This window comes from Pteropus vampyrus, unplaced genomic scaffold (assembly GCF_000151845.1).
Source record: "Pteropus vampyrus isolate Shadow unplaced genomic scaffold, Pvam_2.0 Scaffold256, whole genome shotgun sequence".
Classification (NCBI taxonomy): domain Eukaryota; kingdom Metazoa; phylum Chordata; class Mammalia; order Chiroptera; family Pteropodidae; genus Pteropus; species Pteropus vampyrus.
Window position 1 is genome coordinate 1,030,888 of NW_011889037.1, and position 1,427 is coordinate 1,032,314.

Sequence of the window (1,427 nt, forward strand, 5' to 3'; positions counted from 1 at the left end):
GGGGACAGGGCGCCCCACTCCTCCCTTCTGCAGCCTTCCTAGTTCAGGACACACCAGCCAAAAGGAACTGCCCCCGATTCAGGTCCCTTTGGCACTGAGCAGCTGCATTCATGCACCTGCTGAGCTCGGCCAGAGCTGCCCCAGCCTGAGCAGCCCTGGGCCAAGGAGGACATGGCCTGGGCTGGCACCCAGGAGGCTGAAGTGGGATCCTGGAGGACGGACGAAGCGCCCCCATCTTTTCAGGAGGAGAAGACGAGATGCGAGGGATGCATCCTGGGCAGTGGTGCTTGGCGCCCCGGGGTCTGGCAGTGAGCTCCGGAGAGCGCTGTTCCCAGACCCTGGGCCAGAGCGGCTGGGGCGGTCCGGCGAGCCACACTTACCTCAGGGTCTCCTTGAGGGCAGCCCGTAGCAGGGGCAGCTCCGTGAGTGCCCTCTGGGGATTTTCAGAGATTGCGACCTTGGCCCGCAGGGTCTCCTGACGTAGGGCCTGCTGTACCTCAGGGTTCCGAGCCAGCTCAAAGAGGGTCATCATCAAGGGGTAGGCCGTCTGCAGGAGCCATGGGCACAGGGCTCAGACCTTGGCACAGGCCGAGCATCTCGGCCCTCAGGACGCCCCTCCCAGGAAGATGGTCTTCCCCTGGGGGCAGGTCATCTCAGACCCATGGTGATGTGCATGCCCGGAGCCAGACAGACCCAGGGAGCTGAGACCTCGAGATCCTAACACCCCACCTCCTCTACTTTTCCTGAGTCCCTCAGAGAAGGCGTCCCTCCTCTCGGGGGAGACCCAGGCCTCCTCCTGCCTGGCTCTCTCCCTCCTCTGGGCTCCTGGAGGGGCTCAGCCTTGCTGTCTGCTTGGGGTGGGGTCTGGAGCCCCAGGTCCATTTGCTCCCAGTGGGTTATCACCTCTGGGTGTCTGCAGCCAGGCCAGACCCCAACCGGTTCCTCTTCCTGGCTTGTCTCCATGGGCAGGGAGAGGCGTCCCCCAGCCCAGCCTGAGATCTGAGAGACTGTCTCCTAATCCCATCCTCATGGCACCGGGCCCCCTGGTATCTCCTGACCTGTGACAGTGGCCTCCCTGCTGTGCTCTGGGGTGCATGAGGGACCCTTAAGGGGCAGAAATCTGACCCAGATGCTCTCCTCACTGGCATCCTGTAGCCTTGGGTACAGGCCTGGAGCCTGAGGCCCTTCCTTCCAGGGGTCCTGAGCTCTTTGGCCTATGTGTCCCCCACTCAGCCTCACTGCCTTCCCTCGCTGTCTACTGTGTACCCTGCCCTGGGCCGCTGCCCTCCCTGCCTCCTCTCTGCGGCCTAACTTCTGTGTGGTTCTTCCACATTCAGCTGGAAGTCCCCCGCCTCCAGGAAGCCTGCCCAGAGCTGCCCGCCGCCGAGGCACATGTCCCCACCCCCACCTCCCGGCTCTCTCACCAC

General features: G+C 64.1%; 1 protein-coding gene across 1 annotated transcript in view; it reads right to left on the minus strand.

Moving 5' to 3' along the window:
- Positions 1-43: 43 nt before the first annotated feature.
- The window catches only part of LOC105302023 (cytochrome P450 11B1, mitochondrial), a 4,184-nt gene continuing 2,800 nt past the window's right edge, over positions 44-1,427 (minus strand). The window contains exons 5-6 of the mRNA XM_011374955.1: positions 381-547; positions 44-155 (exon numbers count right to left, since the gene is read on the minus strand). Of these exons, the coding sequence (XP_011373257.1) occupies positions 44-155; positions 381-547 (279 nt within the window). The remainder of the gene's footprint in view (positions 156-380; positions 548-1,427) is intronic.